General features: G+C 37.5%; 3 protein-coding genes across 3 annotated transcripts in view; all 3 read right to left on the bottom strand.

The window, feature by feature from the left end:
• Positions 1–1,829: 1,829 nt before the first annotated feature.
• LOC144464589 (uncharacterized) lies at positions 1,830–4,809 on the bottom strand. Its single transcript, XM_078172089.1, has 4 exons — positions 4,410–4,809; positions 4,223–4,276; positions 2,363–2,479; positions 1,830–2,274 (listed from the first exon to the last, which is right to left on the bottom strand). The coding sequence occupies exons 1-4, from the start codon at positions 4,587–4,589 to the stop codon at positions 2,164–2,166; spliced, it is 462 nt and encodes a 153-aa protein (XP_078028215.1). The 5' UTR covers positions 4,590–4,809; the 3' UTR covers positions 1,830–2,163.
• Positions 4,810–9,494: 4,685 nt separating this feature from the next.
• On the bottom strand, positions 9,495–11,302 carry LOC144464711 (uncharacterized). The gene is made up of 4 exons (XM_078172552.1): positions 10,972–11,302; positions 10,784–10,831; positions 10,488–10,610; positions 9,495–10,300 (listed from the first exon to the last, which is right to left on the bottom strand). The coding sequence occupies exons 1-4, from the start codon at positions 11,107–11,109 to the stop codon at positions 10,160–10,162; spliced, it is 450 nt and encodes a 149-aa protein (XP_078028678.1). The 5' UTR covers positions 11,110–11,302; the 3' UTR covers positions 9,495–10,159.
• A 368-nt stretch (positions 11,303–11,670) lies between these two features.
• rad50 (RAD50 homolog, double strand break repair protein) overlaps positions 11,671–20,721 on the bottom strand; it is a 33,763-nt gene continuing 24,712 nt past the window's right edge. The window contains exons 25-28 of the mRNA XM_033610882.2: positions 14,811–14,896; positions 14,559–14,701; positions 14,205–14,338; positions 11,671–12,334 (exon numbers count right to left, since the gene is read on the bottom strand). Coding sequence (XP_033466773.2) covers positions 12,148–12,334; positions 14,205–14,338; positions 14,559–14,701; positions 14,811–14,896 — 550 coding nt within the window. The 3' untranslated portion in view covers positions 11,671–12,147. The remainder of the gene's footprint in view (positions 12,335–14,204; positions 14,339–14,558; positions 14,702–14,810; positions 14,897–20,721) is intronic.

The following is a 20,721-nucleotide window of genomic DNA, read 5'->3' as shown; positions in this document are numbered from 1 at the left end:
GATAAGTAAAAAAAAATAAATAAATAAAAATGTATATATATATATATATATATTTATATATATATATACACACACACACATATACCACTGACAGAGGCCACTCTGCTGCATACTGAGAAGTTCCACCTTTGATAAACTTTTTTTTTGATAATACAATTGTAAGTGCATTACTTTCACTTACTGTAATGATGTATTTCTATATCATTACACTTGCAGTAAAGTCTTACCCTGGAAATCCAGAGTTCTCGCGAGAGCATAATTTGAATTTGCTCAGCGAGTCACTCTGGCAATCAGTAATGATGCTCATTACCTATGCCCATGAAACCAAGCTGCACCAATCACATCGGTGTATCTGATATAGGCGGGCCAGAGGCGAGCTAAACCGATGATGACAGCACTGCCACGACGAAGTCCAGAATCAGTCAGTAAACATTGCAAGATGGCTACAGATGAACACCAGCTGTTTGAAACAGCTTTGGCCGCTACAATGAACGAGCTAGACTTGGCTTTTTCTCTAAAAGAGGAACAGAAGATGGCACTCGAGTCTTTCCTTTGCAAGAAGGACGTTTTTGCTGTTTTGCCGACTGCATAAGGCAAGAGTCTAATCTACCAGTTAGCTCCGCTGGTAGCTAAGCGTATACGCCACCCCGTGTATTGTTCTGATTGGTCGTAGTGTTATCCAATTGCGTGGAGTGATATTTACAAATGCATGCTTGGTGCCGCCCCTCGAGTTGGGCCATTTTCATTACTCATGGCCAGACCCTAAATCTTTCTAGATTTGGGTCTGGATTTCCAAGCGAGTAAAGTCTCTGAATACTTCACCAATGAGTTTATCAGTCTATGGACTACAAGAAAATGCAGTGTGGTGGGCACATGGCACGTGGAGGTTAATCCTCTCATTACACAATGTTAAACAGATCTAAGAGTTCATTTGTCCTTTGAAGTCCTTCAAGACGAGCAAGGGAGGGATGGGTATACAAAGTATTGAGAATATTCCAACAGTTCTATAAAAAGCGCTGTTAAAAAGGAGAGTGATTCTCTTTATTTAGTAATGAGGGAGCCAGAGACCCAACCACCACCAAGAGCAAGCCTCCCCATAGCTCTCACATTGCATCAAGTCACTGAGTGACGGGTACATTGTCCAAGGCAAGGGGGAAAAGAGTGGTGAAAAATGTTTCTCTCAGAGAGCTCCTCAGTCAGTCAGGCAACCAGCTCACCACAGCCAGGCAGAGACCATCTACACAAATGTATTTCTGGGGCGCACCGATTGGTTGAGTGCACTCCACGAAAACAGGGTTCTTCAGAAGTTCTTCGGGGACTGAATGATTTACAGAATCATGAATATTTGAGCAATCATTTGAACTTCTAAACGTTTCTGCATTGCTATTTCTGTACACATATGAATTATTTTGTTGAGTGGTTCCCCCTGGTCCTATTGAAAAGTAAATGATCAACTGATCACCTTAGAACCAGGGTTGTTTTTATTTTTGTATCCTGCTTCGATGATTTATAACCATCTTGGCACAATCCATTCTGAATATAATAAAAATGTATTAAAGAAATTTAAAAAAAAGAATCTACGTCATTATCTACATGGTGAACTTTAGTCATGTTTATGATTTTGTGAAAGACACTGAAGTGTGTCAGCAGCTTAAAGGCCCTTAAAGGCCCCCACTGACTTATAAAACAGTAAGTCAGTGGGGTCTGCCAAAAATAGATTCTTATTAAAAAACAGTACTAAAATTAAAATAAATATTTAGTCAGTGCTTTTCTGTACAATTTGATTAACATTAACAGCACAAAGCATTTCCATACACACTTCATTAAAGAAGAAAACGATTTATTTTTCATTTAACACCTTACAATTGTATGTCAGTGCAGTGATATAAATACAATAAATATGTTTTCAAGTACATTTAACATCCATAGCTTCATAATTTATGTTAAACACAATAAATATGCCTTTCAAATATAGTTAAGAGTAATTTATGTTAAACACAATAAAAAGTAATAAAGGTGTATTTGATAGCATTCAGGTGAGACTACAAGAACTTCCATGTTGAATTTCTCTAATTGCTGTTGCTCATTTTTGGTCGACAGTTTTGTTTGCAAATATCCCATCTTTGTTTGGTTGTTGTTGGGTCTTGTATTCACGGGCTGCTATTATTTGCCCTCATTGGTGTTTCGATGCTGGACACAGTACATGAGATGTTCAAACAGTTTGGACAATCCAACTCTATTTGTCATCCCCTCTGGTGTCTTTTCACAAGTTACCTGAAAGACAAAGAAATACGGTCAGCACCTCATAAATGTTTATCTACTTTCACATGTCAGTCGAACACAACTGGCTCTCAGTTCTTACGTTTCTGTTGTTGTTATACACCTTCAGGGTTCTCACAACTTCCTCCGTGTGTCTTCCGTTACAGAAGTCTTGGCCATAGTTGTGCAGGATGTGGTGCACTTTGCAGAAGAACTTATCCTGTATGGAACATAAGCAAGAATATTATGAGCACAACTGTATGTTGGGGCAGATACATCATTGTTATGGCCAAGTTACACAGGAGACCAAAATATATTAGATTTGATGTCATAAAACAATGTCTAGTTAATTATAAAAACAAACCAGCCACACAAATATATAATTGGGTGAAATGGCCATTGATTTTTTTCCTATACCTTATATGGACTGCTTTCTATTGAGGACACTCCCTGTCCTCTGTAATAATTCTATAAATTATTTTAAATCATAGCTTAAAATCAGATCTTCTTAAGCCCACAAACTACATAAATTACAATATAAAGGATTTAGTAAACTTCATCAAAAATAGTGGCACTGAAAAGGCCTTAAAACCACATTTAGAACAGAAGAAAGGGAAATACTTGTTTTTTTTTCTGAGGAGATCTAAAAAAATATGCATCATATGAAATACAACTAACTATGAGTGTGTCCCTTTTATTAGTTTGAGCATGTAAACACGTTATCCCATTTTCAGAAAACCAGATAAGATCTTCACCTGTTTATGAGAAACCCGAGTATACTACTGTACCTAAAATAGTCCAAAAGAAAGTAGTATACGGTTGCATTGACGCCTACCTGCCCAGCTGTGGCTTCAGCTAAGTGAAGTACCAAAAACACAAACAATGGTGCTACTGGAGCTTTTAAGAAAAAGAGGATCCTTAATGGATCCTTAAATGGCTGAATTTCAAAGATGCTATGTCATCAAATCCTGCTTAAGAACTGTTCCAATGTCAAGGATTCTTGAAATTCTACAAAGGACTGTCCTTCCTTCAGAGAATTTTCAAGGATGCATGTATGTATCCTCAATGGGTATAAAGTGACCACAATTCTGCTGGAATTGAAGGCAAGGCCTCTTCAATGAAATCTGTGCCAGCGGAGCTCCTAAAAGACACGTAATACTGCTTATATTTGTTCAAATGGTAGAACATTAGGGAGTGCCAAAACTATCGCAGTACCATGAAACCCCCTCAGTCCCCAGAGGGTTAATGACGCATGCCTGGGGGCACTCGCTAGCCTGTTCCAATGTATGTTGACCGAATGCCAGGAAGGAGTCTTGCCTTGCCTCTGTAGGATTCTTCCTTGGAAGGACCTGCCCTACCAAGGAAGGATCCTTGACTTTGAGAAACACCAAGAGATTTGGATTTTGGTAATGAAAGGCTGTGTATCCTCATCCGCTGCTCACCTGTCCTAAGTGTGACAGTGACAGGCTGGTACTGGTGAAGTGAAGGACAGTGTTATCAGAGTAGCGTGCTGCCTTTCAGGAATAATGTTGTAATGTATGGAGTCTATGGTTAAGAGAGACAAGGAAAAAAAGAGACAGTGGATGTGCTCAGAGCAGACTGCTGTTGGCATTCAGAGCAGAAGAGATTAGCAGATATGCTGCCAAGTGGATGTAAATGCAATGTAAAATCTGATATCTTAATTAAAAAAATGTGGGAAACTGATTGTCTTGGAAAAGGTAAGTAAACACAACTTAAGACAGATAGTTATATTACCTTTTTTAAAGCAATTTCTGAGAGTAATCGGTAACCAGGTTACAAGTATTTATCATGTTAACAGGGAATATCAGTAACTCAATTTTTCTGTGCTCATGTGAACACTAAATCCCAAATATGATCATAACCTGGACAAGCTTCATAAACCACTTATTCATCACCATGTAAACACACTCTATTTATGTTTAAAAAACATAACACTACTCACCCCACATTTATTGCTGCCTTCTGCCAGATGTGACACATCTTCTGCAAAGAATTCCTGCAGCACATATAAGAATTACTTAAATGGCATAATTTTATATAATATGTAGACATAAAGATGTGAAGATATTGCATCAATAAATGGTGAAGATTACAAAGCAAGAAAAAAAAGTTTATAGATAAAGTCTTACCTTAGAGAGAGATGCACTGCACTTTTTAGCCAGGTCATACATCCTGTTCGGGGTTTCTCGAATAACTTCAGACTCTGTAGTATGAAGAGGACTGGCAGCAGCTAGCTTGATCAGCAGAGCCACGGCAGATACCAGCAGAAGCATCTTCATGATACTAGTTTGTTGGCTGTTGACCTCCATAAGACGTTATTTCAAAAGGCCTTTAAACTGATTACTCAGCCTGTTCTGAGGTCTTAGTTGAGAACACATGATTTATAACTGCTTTGCCCTCATTGTTACCACGCTTTCTCCCTCCATTACAGAACCAATGACGTTGGTCTATGGTAGGAGATAAGATGTGACTGATTATGGTTTGATTGATGAGAAACTTAACCAAAACCAAGGTATGTTTATCTGAATTCAATCTATAAGATTCTATCTATACCAGAAAAAAATCTCTTGGGACTGCTCCACAGTTGAGCAATCACCACTGAAAAGTCCCAAGAGATTCAGAAAATTAGTTGAAATTATATTAGAAATGATTTACTGTGTTCACACCAGTATTTCAGCGACATAATGTTAAGACCTCATAAAGAGAAAATAACCAAAATGACAAACCATTGTATTATTTCCTTCCTTTCAGCATGAAATATCTTGCTATTTCAACTGTTGGCCCTAAAGCAGAAAGCTTTATGAGGAAGTTATCTCATGCATGGAAGTTTGTGACAACAAGCAGTTCTCAAAACACTGAATATTACAAGGATTAAGACCTTTTTAAAGATCTTTTTAAACTGCAGAAATGCAATGACTACCACAAAGCACTATATAGTAGGTCTAATACATATGGACTAGCTGCCTCCAAACGCACATTATTTTTGTATGTTTATGTGCAAAAGGGACAGGAAATGGCCATAAAGTGTAGGCAGTAATGATTAATCAATCATCAATTAAAAAAAACAACCCATGAATCAATAGTAGAGACAGCTTCTTCTTCTTCAAAAAAAAAAAAAATTTACCTAAATTATATATTGTGGCGAGACTTGACTACATGGACCTTACATCTGCAGCCAAAGGTACACAGTGGGATTTAAATTTGAGTTTGTCAAGATATTGAAAGTCCAGTCATGTCAAATTTTCCATTGATGTTGGCCGATTTTATTTTGCTTGTATTTATCTTTTAAACCTTAACAATAATCATTACATGCTGACATTAACTCTGCTGCAGGCTATAAGAAATAAGCACAATATTATCTGAAATAAATAAATGTATAAATGAATTCTTTTATATGACTGCAGTAAGTCAACACAATTGAAGTCATAAGCTGATTCAGCATATGCTGATGACATACAACTGTATATGTCTGTGAAGCCAGATGGCCCAAATAATCTAACTGACTGTGTGTCAGCCATCAATGAATGGATGAGGAAGGACTTCCTCAAGCTAAATGAAGATAAGACTGAGATTCCCCTAACTGGAACTGGACGGTTTTACAATCCATGGGGACGGATTTTAAACTGTGGGTACAGATTGTCAATATACATCCACGTGGACAGATTGGTAAACTGTGCGCAGTTTTGCAAAACTGTACCCACGGTACACAGTTTATTTATTTTTCTCCCTCCTGAGCTTCAGGACAATGACCACAAGAGGGAGTTAAACCACCTTTTAACATTATTTAACATTAGAAAACAGATGGGATATCAAATATAGACTGATGTACCAAGTACATCATATACACAGTAAACCTCTGATAATTAAAATTTGCACACACAAATAAATATCATCCTGAATTCACAAATTCTTTATTTATTATTGCTTTTTATGCACTCATCTAACTTTTTTCTTTTAGTTACAGGACTGACGTTTTCCTAACCAGAAAAATAAACACATTGCCCTGCTCTGCCTCTGATTGGCTAGTACTCATTGCCATCAGGGTCAGAGCCAATTAGAAGCAGGATGTGGGTGGGAAAAAAAACTCTGCTGTCTCCTGTGTGTATGGAGAAAGGGGAAGGACAGAGGGAACAGGCAAGACAAACTATCCTACATTTAAATAACATATCGAAAATATCTGGTTGACAACTTATTATGGAGCTGGGAACAAGCCCAAATATGCAACTACGCTTTAGAAACAAGCCCCCAAAAAAAACGCGACCCGCGACTACCAATATTTGTAAGTGACTTTACAGAAAAACAAGCCCAAAGTCGCTTATAATAAGTGGACCTGGCAACACTGTTTAAAATTTATTTTAAAACTTCTGGTTTTTAAGGCTCATAATGGTATCGCCTCATCCTATATAATAAAATCCCTATCACCTTATGTCCCTCCATGAACCCTGAGATCCTCCACAGCTACTCTTTTAACTGTTCCTAATGCCATAACAAAAACCTTTGGGGATGCTTCTTTTAGCTAATACGCCCTCAAAATATGGAACACCCTGCCTTTAAATATTAGACTTGCTGGCTCAATGGACAGTTTTAAAGAACGACTCAAAACATATCTTTATAATATAGCTTATAACTAGCATTATTTATTTATTTTATTTTTTATTACTTGATAAGTTAATGGATTTATTCTTCTCATTTCTTCTTGAATGAGTATTGTATAAATGGATGGGTTTTTTTTTTTTTTTTTTGCTGTTTGTCACTGCTGCTGAATTGTCATTTATTCATAAGTCTGCTGTGGGGTACAACTGGATCTTATACAATAGGTAAACATGCTTAATTTCTGGTTACAAGATATAATACATGGCCGTCAAAAAATCAACTATAGTGTTTGATATAACTAAATGCTAAAAAATAACACCAGTCAGTGATATAAGAGGAAGAACAACCAAAATATAGCATATGATATTATAAAATATCATATGCTGACAATTTTACTCCTTACTTATCATGTGTAGCATCATAAAAAACGTTGTTTATATTTATGTGCTGATGATTTTACTCTTTACCTGTCAGATGTGGAATCATTAAAATATCCTTATATGCAGACAATTTCACTCTTTACTTATCAGATGTAGATTCATTGAAATATCTTTATATGCTGATGATTTTACTCTTTACTTATCAGATGTAGAATCACTGAACTGTTATATGCTGATGATTTTTACTTTTTACCTATCAGATGTATAATCATTACAATGTCTTTATATGCTGATGATATTACTCTTTCCTTATCAGATGTAGAATCATTAAATATCTTTATATGCTGATGATTTTTTTCTTTACTTATCATATGTAGAATCATTAAAATATCAATATATTTTGAGGATTTTACTCTTCAGATATCCAAACACCACATTCTTCCTATCAGTTGAGTTTTGATAAGCTCTGGATACAAACTGGACTGGGGTGAATCTGAGTTGATCCAATTTTAGCATCGTTGTGAAAAACACACCAAAATAAAATGAAACTCAGGACACCGAGCAGCATTTATGAAACATGAGAACTCCACCTCACACAAATTCTAAATCGAGGGAAGAAAATGTTAGAAACATGTTCTGTTTTCCAATATCATTATGGGGTACGGTAAATATAAAAATGTCTATAATTGCAGTGTGATCTATGTTTTCAAAATGTTAGTACTTTACATCACTCTATGATGACTTTACATGTTGTGGAAATTAAGCAAGATCCTTATATTTACAGCTGACAGTATAAGTTTAAAAGGAGAACTAGAATTATAAAATATAGCAAAAAATACTGTGCATAAGACTGCTTCCATTTATGGTTTCAAAATCAGATTTCTGGTTGAAAACTGAAATGAAACAAGATTTAACAGTGTAACCTTTACTTCATGCTGGTTATCCCAGATACACAAGAAAATACAGACTTCATTTTATGCTACCCACCAATTGGCCTCCCACTCTCTGTGCTTTGTGTGTGTACCCAGTCACTTTCAACTCGCTACCAAGCAGCCTTGTATTATTTTGCCTGGATCCTTGGTTACCAAACACAGTCTGAAACACTACCTGGCCACGGGTATGCCACATGTCAGAAAGAAGACAGAGGAAGCAGAACAAGACTTATCAATCCATCAAACCTCCTTTATCTTATTTACATAATTTCCTGTGCAACAATACCCTTTGTGTCGAACTCCGACACAAAGGGTATTTAACTTCAAGGAAAACAGCACGACAAGTAAAACTATTTAATACTATATTTGTCAGTGAGCAAAAAATAAAAATAAAAAAGCATGTTTGCTGATATACAACTATAACTGATAAATGATAATCAAACCTTGAATAAAGTGATTATTTTTTAGATACTGTGTTACAACCTTCTGTATGTCGCTAGGGAAAAGGGAAGAAATACAGCAACATCAAGCCTACAAATATTGGCAATAAAGTAATTTATTGTTGTTACAAGGCAAGCTACAAACACAAGTCATTGGTTTGAAATGTCTGAAACTGACCACTAGTCACTGAGACAACAATCTTGGATGATAGAGGTAACATCATTAAATCACATTCTCTGCCTTGTGTTCATTTTGTATTGCTGTCCAAGGCAAGTGGTAAAAGTAGTTCTCTAGTACAACAGTTACACATAGATAAAAAATTTCACTGATCAAACAATCAGCTGGATTAGCAGCCAGCACTAAACAAACCCAAAGAGTCATTTGGCCTTTTTTAAATGATATTTTTTCTAATTCTGCAGTGGTTTTCATAAACTGATTACAAACATATTGATTTAATTTATCTTGAAATCAACAAATATCTAGTTAAATTTGCCACTTGGTATCTAAGGTCAATGCCACAAAAATGCATTCAAAGAAATGAAAAGTAAACAAATCCAAAAATAAATCAATTCTCATAATGCACAAAACGTGAAACAGAACTGAATTTGGGACTATAAATATAGGTTAAGCTATAGTTCAGTTCAGCAGTTTAATGTGATTCACACATTTTAAGACTATTTGTTTTATATAGTAAAAGGTCAAAGGCATGTGATGCTGTTTGAACGACTGAAAGAGAGAAGATGACTTGTCAAAAGCACAGCATCATCAAAATTAACGCTACAGGTAAAAATAAGCGCAGTAAAAGAATCTTTCTTTAAATGTTAATTAACAGGCCATGTAGCACAAATCATTTTCATACACACTCCACTCATGGGTAATATGATTTATTTTTCTTTAAACACTTATTTCAATGCTGTGTGATATGATTACAATAAATATGTGATTCAAATATATAAAAGAACTTAAATCCATTAACTTATTTTAAATACAATGGAAAAAAAAAATAAATATGCAGGTGTATTTGATAGTGCTCAGATCTGCGTAATAACAACTTTCACTTTTAATTTTCTACTTGAAAAGCTGTGTAGACCCTTTATCAAGTCACTACAGTCACTACTGTGCTGATTAAAAAAAGCTAACCAGACAGTTAATTACTATTTGAATATGTTACGGTTTACTGTTGTCTTGTCTGGAACTGTGCTGGCTGTGAGTCATGCCGAGGAAATGTAGATATGAATTTGTTTGAAGATGACTCGATCAATCTTTAGAATTATACTGTGTAGTTGCTCCTAAACAAAAACAACTGCTAACAAAGAAACCTGTTAAACAAAAAAACAAACCATAAAATAAAATAAACATAGATCATTCCATATTTCTAATCATATCCTGAAATACTTTGCTCTTTGCCATTATCAGTATCAACTTTTTGAAAATGTTAACATCTCATTTTTGAATTAAATACTGACATGGGAAAAGAAAACACTTAAGGCTCAAGTGCTCCACTGACAGTTGGGTCGCAGGCTTGGGAGGCATTCAGGGCGCAGCGGTTGGGATTTTTTTGGCCCGAGTGAGGTTTCTTTGCCGGATACAGGCTGTGAGGTTCTCCACAAGTGCGGGTATTGGTCTGCTCTCGCCTTTAGATGTCACCTCCTTTAGGAGCTCTGTACAGTTTGACTGAAAGACAAGAAATAAAGTTGGTTCAGTGCACTACCCTCATGACAGTTTGTCATATGTCACTCTACACTGCCGCTGCATTTGCTTTTACTATCTAAAAGTACAGAGTGTGTGTGGTGTTCTAGACACGCGTAACACAGATTTGACTTTCTCACTTTGCAATTGTGATGTCAGAGGGAATTCTTACATTGCTGCCATCAAGAAATATCTTCAAGTTTCTCACAAGCTCCTTCTCTTCCTTTCCTTCCTTCCTTTTACCGAAGTGTTCGTGCTTGTGCAGGACATCATACACTTTGCAGAAGAAATTGTCCTAGATGGAATATAAGCAAGAATATATTAGCTTTAGACACCAGACCAACACAAATATATGTTGAAAAAGTACCTGTGCTACTGTCTAATTGCAACAGTTACATTCGTTTTGCCAAACTTCACAGCACTTGAACTGCAAGCAACAATATTTCAAGGACATAACACTCTTCTCACCTGACATCCAGCTTCAACCAAGTGTGACACATCCTCAACAAAGAATTCCTGCAGCACATAAGAAAAAAATTAGGTAACTTCCTACTTCAGGCAGCCTTTTTTTCCAACATATAAAGGTTTAACACAATAGAAAGTGTTGCAAAAATAACAAGTTAACTAGCAAGAAAACAGTTTAGATGAGTTCTTACCTTTACAAGAGTTTCATTGTATTTTTCTGCCAGGTCAATTATACTGTTCAGATTATCTTCAAGCTTGCGATGAGGAGGACTGGCAGCGGCCAGATTGACCAGCAGTGCCGCAGCGGATACCAGCAGAAGCATCATCATGTTCGTGATACCAGCTCGTTGATGGTCGATCTCTGAAGGAAGCTATTTCAACAATTGTTTGAACTGATCACTCAACTATCAGCTTGCAGCTTGCTCTGAGGTCTTGGCTTTATATTTGCTTCGCCCACGCGCTTTGACACGTTTTTCCCCTCATTACACCAAAAAAAAAAAAAAAAAAAGTAGTGAGTCTGCAGTATGTGTGAGATAAGATTGGTTTGATTAAAGTGCGGTTGATGAGCAACATCACCTCAACTGAGCTATGATTCTCTTACACCAGTGAAAAGAGACTCATAATTAACAGCCCATGTCCTTCCCAAGAGATTTAATGAAAATGTTGATCTTATAAAGTGGCAAACATGGAATTACAACTGTTAACTGCAATATAAACCAGCATTTTTTAGCAGAACACATCTTTCTGTTGCCACTGCTGGCCAGCAGGTGCCTACTGAACACTTTGTAAAAACACCAGTGCAAGACTTTATCAACTTTATCACTGTCAGTTTGTTTTTAAATGGTTTTGATTTGTGATATCATCCAAGTACGTTTAAATAAGACATCTGAAAAGCACCAGATTATTTATGAACTCTGTAGGTACTTTGCCTTGTACTTTTTTGTTTGAATTTAAGCCGTAACACAGTGTAAAGCACAGCTGAAGTCTAGGCTATTGAACAGTGACATTAAAAAGGAACATTATCAACATACTAAACTTTGAAAGAGTTTTTGGAAATGTCTTTCCAGCTGGATGTAAAAAAAGACAGGACAGAGATTGCCCTTTGTGTTGATGTAATATGTAAAGAGAGCCTACTTGTATATGAATCTCTTTGGTTTGGGTAGGTTAAGTATTTGCAGATCAGTTAACTCTCCAACCTCCAAATGGAACAAGTGACTTGAAATTGGATTTTGGCTTCAAACACACAGACATACATTTTCATCATTACTGCTGTTTGACTAAATCAACTGAACATTCATTTTGCCCAAAACAAGAAGATCAAGAGACACTGTGCATTTGCAAAGGAGTGTAAAGAGTCTCTCGACTGTTTAGTGGAGATAAGATGAGAGGGACGTGATGCTGCATTTTGTGATCTCAGAGTTCTGGTCCTGGTTTTTACGGATGCGGTAGAAGTGCTCGATGTAGCTGGACCGCCCCAGCAGCTCCACAAAGTCCTCATCGTGGGTGATGACCAGCAGCTGGAAGTTACGCTGGCGTGAGCGACTCTTAATGATTCTGGGGAGAGTGAGCAAGAGGAGATAAAAAAAAGAACATGAATTAGATGAACAGAATGGCAAACATTACATAGGCCTAAGAATACTGAAAAATAACAACAAAACATGTACAACATGAACAACTTTTATTAATAAATATTTAAAAAAGTGCAAATGCAGCAGTCACCAAAACCGAATGAAATAACAACAAATTGTCTGTGGGCTACAGTCCACTTCCAAAAAAGTAACAATAACAAAGGCAGTAACGATAATATACATAATATATGTATGCTATACAGCGTATCCTCAGACCGCAACGGGTACTGTCTGATGGTTTATTTTTAGAACCTATCAACATGAATCAAATAAATTAAAAGCACAGCTCTACAGCATCCAGTACTAGGGCTTACCAAATAAGAAAAACAACAATAACTAACAAGGCATAACCGAAAATGGGCATATATAATCCTATCCTGAGAAAGCAACGGGAAATACTGTTTGCTGGTTTATTTTTAGAGCCTACCTTTAGTTTGAAAAGTTCACCCTCTCCAAGTCCGAACTTTTCTGTCCGTCAGAACAGGCTACTCCTCATTGAAAATGACATTTCAACAAACTAATGATAACTATAGCAGCATCCTATGCTTCAAAACTATTCAAGGTTTTTCGCCAGAAAAAACAGCATGTTTACTTTTTCCGGCTGGAGCAGGGCACGTAGTGAATTGACAACTTCAGCCGCGGTGCTGAACATCGGCTCTGATGGAGAGCTTGTGGCACAAATGCACAGGTACTTTCGGGCAACCCCCGACGTCAGAGGAAAACGCCTGGCTCCATCACTTTTCCACCAGAGAAGGGCGTCTTTGTCTCCCTGAATAACAGGCTCGCGACAACAGGCAGTTATCTCTGCTCCTGCTGGCTCCTGTATGGTGCCGACCGGACCTGCCAACACATCGGCTCTTCTTTGAAGGAGACTGCCCAGAGTCATCCGTTTTTCGGTGGTTCGGGTTGCACTTCTCCCTCCTCCACTCTGATGGCCACTGGACCTGCTGCTTCTGCTGCTGCTGCTGCTGCTGCTGCTTGCAGAAGATGTGTTTTTTTTGCAACCAACTGGCTTGATGCGCGGCTTGCCATCTTTTCTTCTCTTTCTCATGTCTGAGCTGTCACGTGACGACGTCACATCCAAAAACTTTATCAAATGTCATCTCCCAACAACAGTGAAGGGCAGTTATAAGAGAAACATTACAGCCTACTATTAGTTTGAAATCGTAATGAGTATTAAATTGAAAACTCAACCACACATACATAGGTGCTGGACAAGCACTCATTATGTAGGCATTAAATAAATTAAATTATATTTAATATTATATCAGGCCCCCATAGGCCTATATGGGCGGCAGATTTTGTTTAATGACGTAATGAAACTGATACCGTTGCTATTTTTAGATACCGCGGGATACCTTATTATCGTATTATTGCCCAATTCCACCGTAAGAAAGCAGCCGTTTATCAGTTTATCAGTACATCGGTAATAATGGCCTTAATGCAAGGCTGAAGATGAGTTGAAGAGGCTTTTGAACCAGAGTCTGCATGCTGCAAAGTCAGTGTGTGTGTGGGTGTGTTTTGTACCTCTACCCTTGTGAGAACCATAAGTGTGTTTGAGACCTATTTTCAATACTTTGAGAGTGAGAACATTTGGGTCAATCCTCACTTCTTCAAATGTCTCATGTTTCTGTTTCATGATTAAGACATGGATTTAATAGTTACAGGTTTCAGGTAAGAGTTGGGGTTATGGCATATAGACATGACTGTTAGGCAGTATAAGAGATTGAGTGATGCATTGTGTCAATAAGGGTCTTCACAAGTTTAAAGTCAAAAACACGTGTGCGTGTACTGACTCTACGAGGGCGTGTGCCAGGGACTCAATGTTTTCTCGGTCCAGGTTGGTAGTGGGCTCATCCAGGGCCAGGATGCCGCAGTTCAGACAGAAGGTCTCTGCCAGAGCTAGACGGATGATCAGGGACGCCAACACCTAGACACACCACGCCAGATTTGAAAGACACACACAAATTAATCAAACAAAAAAATCCAAACCGGTGTTGCGAAGTTGCTTTGTATGAGCTAGACTTTTGTACTCCACTTGCTTCCAAAATGATTCACTGGAGAAAACTGTACCTTTTTTTAATCACATACATGACTGGGTTTTCTGTGATATACAGTATGTGCTAAAATAGAAATAACTTATCTGGTACCTTCTGTCCAGCACTGCAGCGTCCTCTCATATCCAAAGCTGTGTCTCCTTTCACCATCACTACTCTGTAGTTGTAAACCCTCCGCCTCACTCCAGCAGACGAGTTTTCGTCCACGTCAGACCTGATCTCCACGTACTCAATATCTGGCGAGCGGACAAGGGAGAATGATTACACACTGAGTGAAGGAGGAGAACTGTGCATACAATGAACACAACAGATTCAGTTGTTTTTTTTTTTTTAAGTGAAACACACCTTGACCCCTGTAGGTGCTGCGCCATAGGTCTCTGATTATCTTGTTGATCTCATCCATCTTCATGCTGTGGAATTTCATGATGGTTCTGAGGAAAGCAAAAAGAAAACAGAGGTATAAACCAAGCTGCAACCTACTGGGCTGAAATATGAAGCCAACATGGAAGTGCCAGAGTGCAGTTCTTTTAATGGCCACAAGAGGCTATCTCCAAAAGCCAGTGAATCCCCATAGACAGCCAATGCTCAACTTTACAGCAGAAACATGTTTACAGCCTGGTGCAAAACAGTTTTGGTCTCTATAGCCAATTTCCCCTTTTATGACAACTGTACAGGGGGTGATTTTGTTTATATAATATTCATCTATTAACATTTTATTAAGGCTTAAAGTTACACAGAATTAAGGGTGGGATGCCTTGAGTGACAGGATGTCAACTGATAGTGTCCTCAGCTTCTTAGTCAGATCTACCCCTCACTCCTTCACAGTGCCAGCCTCTCGCCAAAATATAGTCACTTTTGGCTCCGAAAAGCCAAGATGGCGATGGCCTAAGCGCCAAACTCGAGGCTTAAAAAGGAGAGTCCACAAACCAATGGGTGACATGACGTTACGTTGGCTACGATGTACTAGATACCATGTCCACCTTACCGAAATCCAATCTACTACACATTATTTTGTTTGACATCTTACTTTACCCTAGTAAAGGGATGTAATTTAATGTAATTGTAATTTATACATACCAAACTGTAAAGCAAATAGTTTTAATAATATAAAAAACGTTTATATGTTTACAGGTCCTGGCGTGTGCAAGGACACAAAAGGACAGAACTAAATGTATTTTAGATGAAGAAGGGAGCACGTTGCAGGATTACAGCATACGGTAGATTAAACTCTCCGTTGGTTCAGAGATGAAGATATCCAGGCCACACCACAATGTGCACACATGCTTGCACACATAAAGGGCATTTATGTGAGCTGAAACCGACACAAACAGATAATTACCATGAACCTTCATGCAGTTTAGACAAGTGTGCCAATGCACACTTGGCCTGACTAACTACAAGACATTTTCTGATCATCTGGTTACAAAATGACAGTGACAGCATTTTTTTTTTCCTAAAGCCATCTCATATTGATACATGGCAAAGATACATACTGATATAAAAGATATGAAGGCAGCCAACTAGATGCTGCTTTCCGGCATACCAAGAAGCATTTTGTCTATAATCTAGCAAACTGACTGTGTGGTTTGAAAACACCACAGTGATAACACAAAGCTTCTTCTTGAAGCCCATATATGGTGGATATATCGACAAACCATGAAGAAAGGAAGAAAAGACAGAGGGAGTAGAGCCGTCCTTATCAATTCATCTGACTTTGTGTACCTTGCATGTATTTACACTCTTTATGCAACAAAAGGAAGTCATGGTTTATGACTTCCTTTTGCAAGGGAATTCAAATTCAAGGAAACAAAAATGTAACCTGATTAAGTCATGATCAGAAGATTGCTGATTAGGCCTTTTTAGAGTATTGCCCTCTCTAGGATTGTCCTGTTATATTGTTTAGAATATTGAATTAGAGTGAAACAGCATCCTCCTGTTCATGATGGCTATTAAAAAATACGTTCCCTGATGTGAGACATGACCGACAAAATCCACAGTTCCTGACCTGTGTGAAAATATAGTCCAAAGTCTTTTAGAGATTAAATGTCTTCCGAAGTATCAGCCTGTTTAGTACAGAATTTTCTACTTGTTTTTCCTTGGACAGTGTTTCCTTGCTGAGCTGCAGTGGAGAGGTTGTTACACAAAGAGGGAATTTTGTTCTAAAAAGACTGACATTAGATGATACTCACTTTTGTAGCAACACAATGTCATTTGGCAAGACACTGCAGTGGCCAATTAAATACATTTAAGTTCACATTGGGTAGGTTAACGCTGTATTTCTACCGTTAATTTGCCATAACTGCAATGAATGATAAGATAGTTGGTGCTCAGTGTCCAGCAGATCAGACTGTGGTTGTACTAGCAAGTGTCCAGGTGTGAAAATTCATAACTTTGTAAGTGGAGCTGGGTGAAGCTTCCTTTTTTTACTCCCAAATATATAATGTATACAACAAGGCGGAAATCATGTAGGTCATGTCAGGGTTGCAAGTAGTACAGAAAACCAGAATCAGCAGACACACACGTGTACACACAAGAACAGTGACTGCTCTCTCTTTGTGACCCAATAACCTGGCAGCCTGCTTCGACATACTTACAACTCCCTAAACGTAATAGAGCATCAATTTTAAAATCTATTTTGTTTCATGAGAAATACATGAAGACCTGTACATTTGATGTAGCAAACCTTAACTTATCCCACTGAAATGAGTCCAGTAAAACATTTCTTTTAGTTTTAAATGAAATAAACAGAACGCTGGAGGCTACTAGGCTTAGGCAGTATGAAGGTATCACAATGCACCAGGGTATATAGATATCCTGATGGTATGATTTCCAATAACATCAAAAACACAGATGCTCATCTTTGTATTAAACTAATACAGAGATGCTGTATTGAGGGTGTATTGGATGTAGTGCACATTACGCGTCAATAAAGGTCAGTCTCTACTGGTGAAACAGGCAGCTGAGCTGACAGCTAGTGGTGGTGACAATGTTACAAGACTTTAAAAAGACGGCCAGAGAGACTGGGAAGAACAGCAAATTTTCAAATCTAACTCGGTCAATTAAGTTTATTTTTCCTGACCAAAGAAGAGCCAGTGATTGTTAGAGCAGTGAACTAATTAGACCAGTAGTTCAATTTTTTTGTGCCAAGAACCCATGAATTGATACCCATTAGGCCACAGACCCCCATTTTTATGAGATCTCGCTTTAGGGACCTACAGCTGAACAGTTTTTGGTTGTAAGATATGATTAAGAACAGAATTCTATAGTTGGCAATTACAATTAAGAAGACAACTGGAGGAAGTGAAACCTCTGATCAGAATAGTCACTTACTCACAATTGGCTTACTTCGACAGTGAATTCAATAGGGCAAAATAAACTATTTATCTTTTTTTCTGGGGATCCCCTGGAACACCCTGAAGGACCTGGTGAAATTTCAGGAAGGTATTAAAGGGATAGTGCACTCAAAAATGAAAATCCAGCCATTACAACCAACACAACTCCACCTAATGGAGGCTTAAGGCTCCCCAGATTCAAACGTCCAAAAACACATAATTGAAACCACAAAATACTAGATCACTGTGGACGAGCAGGATGGAGATATTTTGTGGTTTCAATTATGTGTTTTTGGACGTCTGAATCTGGGGCGCCGTCAGCCTCCATTAGGTGGAGTTGTGTTGCTACCCCCTCTCCCCTGGCATCTCTGCAAGTGATGTGAGGACTCTAAAACTTCACCTGAGCCTCCCTCCGCATATGGGTGAGTAGATAATGGCTGAATTTTCATTTTTGGGTGCACTATCCCTTTAAGCAGGATTTATACTTCTGTGTCACATTGACGCCATACTATGGGCGTAGGCTCTGCATCGATGTAGAGCCTACGCTATACCCTTAGCCTGACGTTCACCTCCCCAGAAATGTAACTACACGTTGCATGACGCAGACCCCCTGTCCATTTTTGTAAGCTGAAACCATTTCCCTCAGTGGAAAGGAAGCTGTTACTTACTTTAATTTCACAAATAAGAAACAATACACTGTAAAAACAATAAAGCCTTCACAAAATAGCATTTTAAGTCTTGTGTATGATTTATCCTGGCTTCATATAGGTAGAGGAAATTTCCACTTCCACAAATTTATACAATGTAAAATGCCTTGTGCTAATAAAATTAGCATGTTATAAGTGTTTGGAAAACACACTTAGTATAAGACAGTTGTTTTGTCAGTGAACCATGTGAGTTGTAATAGAACCGAATTTTGTAATGTTACCTGTGTTAAATGTTGCTGTTGTCTCTGCCATTATATAAATAGAGGAAAAGTCTGCTAGCAGTTCAGCTAATTTATACAATGTAAAATGCCAAAGGCTTTTGCTAAAAACATTAGCATGTTTTATTTGTGTGGAAAACATGTCCAGCAAAGGACAAATGCTTTGTCTGTGAATGCTGTAAGTTAAAGTGAAGCTGACTTGTTTACTTGTGTTTAAAATTGTCTCTATTAAGCTATGTTTTAAGTGTGTTTTGAGTATTTTTTGCATAAACTAAACTTGACAGCACTTCACAGAAACCCTGACACCGACAAATGTTTTGGAGGTGTAACTGCAGAGTGATACCTGATAACCTCACAGTGGTGTAGGCTCTGCATAGAGCTGACGCCCCCCCCCAAACCTAAAGGTTACTATCCCTTGCTTGTTGTGGCCTAGCTGTAGTAAAGTTAGTTTTAACATAAACTGTTTTGTTAGAATGGGTTTTTAGGGAGTTATCAGGACAGCTATTGCATATTATGTAAGCTAAAATTATAATGTATTATATATGTGTATATAACAATATATTCAAATGATTGCTTTATAGTTTTGGTTGAACGTGATTAACCTGCCATTTATCTGACTTATACATGCACTACTTGAGACCACAGGTACAAATTTGTCATTGAGTTAACCTGGGCCACTTATAGTGATGTTTTTGAAATGCCAGTGGACAAATAATGTGCATTTTCAACTAGAAATAAACAAACAGTCACACAGTTATACAATGAGTTTTGAATTTTGAATTTTATAACAATGCAATTGAGATTATTTGATATTTGATAATCACAAAACAAGTGACAGTGTGAGTTTCATATTGCCTTTGTTACACTCCCAAATCAAACATCTCTGAATCATTTTCTGTGTATTCAAACAGAAACTGTGACCTGGATGTAGCGTCTGCTGCTGGAAGGCTGCTAAAGCTTGCTTTCAATCTTGATAACAAACACTGCATCATTTCAGACACTGATGGCTTAACCCACACATATGGGTAAATGATGCTTCAGCTCTCGTCTCAGATGGTATCTGACACTGAGTTCACACTTGCTTTCTGAGGTTCACTTACGACTTTCATCCTCTGTTTGTTTCTCTATCAGACTGTTTCTTATGTCCCAGAACATAAAAAAATGGTCTGTCACCGTGACTGCGCATATTGATTTCAATAGGATTTGAAGATGGAATGAAAGAAAGTTTTTTGGGAAAGAAAGCCACTGAAAAAGAATAAAAGGCCTGATTAATGGCCTTACAAAACAGCTACCCAATGTGGCTTTATTTACATTCAAGCTGTAGCAATTTTGTTCTAAATTTAAAACCTCTAAAATATTTTTTCAAATTTGACCATGCTGATTATTTTCCAATTCTTTGCACATTTTTATCGCAGAAATCATTACAGCAAATGCAAACCTGATGCCACATTACAATGATTACCATGATAGTAACGTGGTCACATTTCTAGGAAACAAACTTGTGATTTGTTTCATGCTTGTCAGACTTGCAGAGTATTTGGGTATTTTGTTGGAGCATTTCTACAGGCAAATATTTCACACTTAATTCATTTTATGCATCAATTGTATTTCATCCATAGATTATCTTGCTGATTCCCTTATCCCCTTAATCTTATCTCTAATTGTATACCTAACGTGACTGTTGAAAATAATCGTTATTTCCAATGTTGTAATAATGAACATTTACTTTGGATATCCAGAATAAAAACTAAATGTGTTAGGGCTCCAACTAAATGATTTTTCTTTTTTCAGTGAATCAATTAATATAGTGAAATAAGCAGTGAAAAATATAATTTCAATTATAAGATCATAATTTCTCTGTAAATTAAAGTGAATTGAAATTAATTAAAATGCTGTGTTCTGACACACAGTCCAAAATCAGTGTACAATATGTGACGATGAAAAGCAACAGTACACTGAAGAAGCTAGAAACAGCAAATATTTGGCATTCTTTGCTAAA

This window comes from Epinephelus lanceolatus, chromosome 11 (assembly GCF_041903045.1).
Source record: "Epinephelus lanceolatus isolate andai-2023 chromosome 11, ASM4190304v1, whole genome shotgun sequence".
In the NCBI taxonomy this organism is placed as follows: Eukaryota; Metazoa; Chordata; class Actinopteri; order Perciformes; family Serranidae; genus Epinephelus; species Epinephelus lanceolatus.
Note: the sequence above shows the minus strand (reverse complement) of the source record. Positions and strands in the feature narration are given on the sequence as shown.

Coding starts and splice junctions, on each gene's coding strand:
- LOC144464589 (XM_078172089.1), bottom strand. CDS start 4,589: ATGGAGGTCAACAGCCAACAAACTAGTATCATGAAGATGCTTCTGCTG. Junction 4,277..4,409: donor GCAGTGCATCTCTCTCTAAG/GTAAGACTTTAT, acceptor TATGTGCTGCAG/GAATTCTTTGCAGAAGATGT. Junction 2,275..2,362: donor TGTATAACAACAACAGAAAC/GTAAGAACTGAG, acceptor TTTGTCTTTCAG/GTAACTTGTGAAAAGACACC.
- LOC144464711 (XM_078172552.1), bottom strand. CDS start 11,109: ATGATGATGCTTCTGCTGGTATCCGCTGCGGCACTGCTGGTCAATCTG. Junction 10,832..10,971: donor ACAATGAAACTCTTGTAAAG/GTAAGAACTCAT, acceptor TATGTGCTGCAG/GAATTCTTTGTTGAGGATGT. Junction 10,301..10,487: donor TATTTCTTGATGGCAGCAAT/GTAAGAATTCCC, acceptor CTTGTCTTTCAG/TCAAACTGTACAGAGCTCCT.